Source organism: Olea europaea, chromosome 12 (genome assembly GCF_002742605.1).
Source record: "Olea europaea var. sylvestris chromosome 12, O_europaea_v1, whole genome shotgun sequence".
In the NCBI taxonomy this organism is placed as follows: domain Eukaryota; kingdom Viridiplantae; phylum Streptophyta; class Magnoliopsida; order Lamiales; family Oleaceae; genus Olea; species Olea europaea.
In genome coordinates, this window is record NC_036248.1 from 14,664,571 (window position 1) to 14,668,658 (window position 4,088).

The following is a 4,088-nucleotide window of genomic DNA, read 5'->3' on the forward strand; positions in this document are numbered from 1 at the left end:
GAAAAGGTAAAATTTGGAAGAAATGAGTAAAAAGGGCCAAAAGTGGAAAAAAGTGAAAGCTCAGGAACCAAGTTGCAAATAATCCATAATGAGACGGGGCAATGGAATGATGATTCAAGAAAGTTAGGAGTTAATTGGGTGCAATTAGAAGTCAAAGGAAGTTAAATATGATCATAACATCATCACAAATCAATTCCCAATCGGAAAAGTTACACACCGATTTTCAGCCTCATATTGGGACCAGTTTTTGGCATGGAGGATGATTTTTGAAGAAAAGTTATAGCCCTTCGTGTTAGCTTTTCAACGCAACTTGAATCACCTCAATTGGACATCGGGAGAGAAAGTTATGGTAAAAATACTGGAAGCTGATGCCTTCCGAGAACTTTTGGGCCATTTTGGTTGAACGATGCGGTCGCATGGCTTATAACCATGCGGCCGCATGGGTATTTTTCGAGGACAAAATCCCAGATTCTTATTTTGACGCGGACACTTATGGAAACTTGTTTGGCACGAGTTTTTAAGCCCTAATCTAGACCCAGAACACCATTCTTCCTCTCTACATCAATTTTCTCTCATCTTGGGTGAAGAAACTCCATAAAAAACTAGAAATCCTTGGTGAAACAAGGGAGGAACTCGATTGGTATTGATTATTTCAACGTTTCTCATGCTTGTAATATGATTTTCATTGCTAAACAATTCAAGATTTGGATTCCTTATTCTTATAAATAGTTTTGAGATTGGTTTAATATATATTAGATTTTCATGGATTTAATCATGTTCTTTCCATCGAATAATTGAAACATGTATTGAATTTCAATTTCAAGCATTGTTGTGATATTGATTTAACTTTTACTATATTTTGCATAGATTTAATCATATTTTATCTATCGTGAAATGAACCTAATTGTTAAATTTCAATTTCAATTATTTATTGGTGTGATTCTCTACGACTTTATGCTTGATGTATAAGGTGGATTTAGAATCCGATTTCAATAAATTAAAGTGGGTATGTGTTATAGAAAATCCATATTTTAGAATTACTGTAGAATAAAATTGGGCCTTAATGTTGTATTCTCCAATTAAAATTTGATGAAATTTTTTTAATTGAGTACATAAATGCATAATTGATGTTGAATGATCCGAACCAATTGAGGGAATTTCGGCGCTTCACTATTTCATACTTTGATTCAAATCCCGTAAATTCACATATTAACATTTGAACACATTTCAAATTGATATATTATCCGTTACACAACTCACAATGAAAATCCTAATTTGTTGGACCCTTTAATTAATTTCCCATCTCCCTGTGGATACGAAACCCCAAAACTATACTACAATCACCGCGTTACAATTTGGACGTAATCAAATTTTGGCGTCATTGTCGAGGAGATGGTACAAATAATTAAAGAATTTTCGAGCAAAAGGGTGACTTCGTCCCTCTTTTATCTTTTTAGTTTGTCGTTTGTTTTTAGTTGTATTTTGTTATTTCTCATATTTTTGCATTTTTGTGCTTTATGAACAGGTATTGAGACGAGTGAGGGCGATTCATTGCAAGACCTCGACTAGTGTTTGAATTACTTTCTAACCCTCTTTTTGATTCTGCATCTGTAGACACGAGCATTACATTACACAACACAATGAGCGATAGTGAGTAAGGCGACATACCCTATAGGACCCTACATGATTACCTTCACCCATCACGCACTTCCATGCCATCTTGCTTTATGTTCCCACCCGATATGCTACATATGGACCTAAAATCGGGAATGATTCAACTTCTTCCCATTTTTCACGGACTTGAAAATAAGAATACATACGTGCATATTCGAAAATTTGAGGAAGTGGTTGCAACCTTCCACAATCAACATGGTACAATGGCTACAATCAGGCTTAAATGCTTTTTTCATTTTTACTCAAAGAACGAGCAAAAAGCTGGTTGTATTCATTGAAATCACGTTCGATTGGAACTTGGGCTGAAATGACCCAAGCTTTTTTTTGACAAATATTACCCACATCATAAGACTACTATCCTTAAGAAGCAAATTTCCTCATTTGTCCAAAAGGATAGTGAAACCTTATTCCAAGCCTGAGAGAGATACAAAGAGTTACAAACCCTTTGCCCCCACCATGGATATGAGAGTTGGCTTGCGGTGAGTTACTTTTATAAGAGTCTAGTACCTAGGGAGCGTCAATTTGTTGAAATGATGTGTAATGGAGACTTCTTACAAAAAGACCCGGATGAAGTCATAGAGTATCTAGACAACTTAGCTGAAAAGGCTCACATTTGGACTGGACCTAATGTCTCCGACCTCAACTTTAGCTGGAAGTCTGAGAACCAACAACATGCCCAACAAACTCGAGCTTACAATGCACCCTCACGTCAACCCATGTCCTCTAGGAATTCTTTAGAAGACACCCTACATGCATTCATCGAGGGGCAAGGCAAAACAAATAAAAAATTTGAGACTATGATTGCCCAGGTAGTCGAGGAAAACAAAGAGATAAAGAATCATATGTCTAAATTAACCAATGCCTTATCTGTAGGGAAACGTGGGAAGTTTCCAGCTCAAGCTCAACAAAACCCAAAAGGGCAACACATGGCACAAACCTCAAGATCTAAAGAAACAAATTTTAAGGAGGTGAATGCTATAACCACTAGATCAGGAAAGGTTGTAAAACCAACCCCTCCACCTAGAGAGAATAGAAAAGAGCCAAGTGAGCCTAATGAGAGCAGTCCTAGTGAGGAAGTTGTGGAAAACCTAGCTAGAATACCTTTCCCTCAAGCTCTCAAGTCCATTTTGAAATCAACAGGTCAGCATAATGAAATCCTAGAACACCTCAGACAAGTCAAAATCAAGCTCTTATTAATTGTAGAAATGGTCTGATGAAGCTGACATTTGGAAATATGACTCTAGAAGTCAATATTTTCCATGTCACCAAACAACCTACGGAAGACGATAAATGCCGTCAAACCCACATGATTGATGAACTCACTTAGGAGGAAGCATCCACAATAGTTGATTCTAATTCTTTGAACTCTTTTCTCCTAAATTCTGAAATTTCATGTGATTTTGATGTTGATGAGTATGCTAACATTTGTGCTATTTTTGCAAAATTGCATGACCACAGGACTTCACCATGGCAACCCAAGTTTGAGGAATTGCCAGAAAGGATTAGAGGACAGAAACCATCAAGTATTGAAAGCCCTAGGCCAGAATTGAAACAACTTTCTATAGGACTGAAACATGTGTTCCTTGGACCAGGTGATACCTTTCCTCTCATTATTTCGTCAGAATTGGATGCATTACAATGTAAACAACTTTTAAACATTCTAAATGAACACAAATCTGCATTAGGATGGACCATAGCCAACATCAAAGGTATTAGTCCTTTAATTTGTTCCCATAGGATTCATTTAGAGGAAGGGGCTAATCCTAGGAGAGACTCACAACTTAGGCTAAACCCTACAATGAAGGAAGTGGTAAAGAATAAGGTGCTTAAATTGCTAGATGCAGGAATCATTTACCCAATTGTAGACAGTAAATATGTTAGCCCTACATAGGTAGTCCCTAAGAAGTCAGGTGTCACTGTTGTAAAAACTGAAGTAGGTGAATTGGTCCCTACAAAAATGGTAACTGGTTAGCGCATGTGCATTGATTATAGGAAGTTAAATGCTGCCACTCACAAAAACCATTTTTCTCTTCCCTTTTTGGACCAAATACTTGAACGTGTGGTTGGTCATCCCTTTTACTATTTTCTAGATGGCTATTTAGGATACTATCAAATTGAGATTGCTTTAGAAGACCAGGAAAAAACCACATTCACGTGTCCTTTTGGTACCTATGCATTTCATAGAATGTCATTTGGACTTTACAATGCCCCTGCCACATTTCAAAGATGCATGATGAATATGTTTAGTGATATGGTAGATGATTGCATGGAAGTTTTTATGGATGACTTGACTGTCTTTGGGACCTCCTTTGATGCATGTTTGTCAAATTTGAAAAGAGTCTTGGCAAGATGTGAAGAAAAAGGCTTAGTTTTGAATTGAAAAAAAGTCATTTCATGGTGTCTTCCGGTATTGT

The 4,088-nt window shown here is 36.9% G+C and overlaps 1 protein-coding gene across 1 annotated transcript; it reads left to right on the forward strand.

Moving 5' to 3' along the window:
* Positions 1–2,207: 2,207 nt before the first annotated feature.
* LOC111406658 lies at positions 2,208–4,054 on the forward strand. The gene is made up of 3 exons (XM_023036046.1): positions 2,208–2,882; positions 3,002–3,550; positions 3,647–4,054. Exons 1-3 carry the CDS (start codon positions 2,208–2,210, stop codon positions 4,052–4,054), a joined length of 1,632 nt encoding a protein of 543 aa, XP_022891814.1.
* Positions 4,055–4,088: the final 34 nt, after the last annotated feature.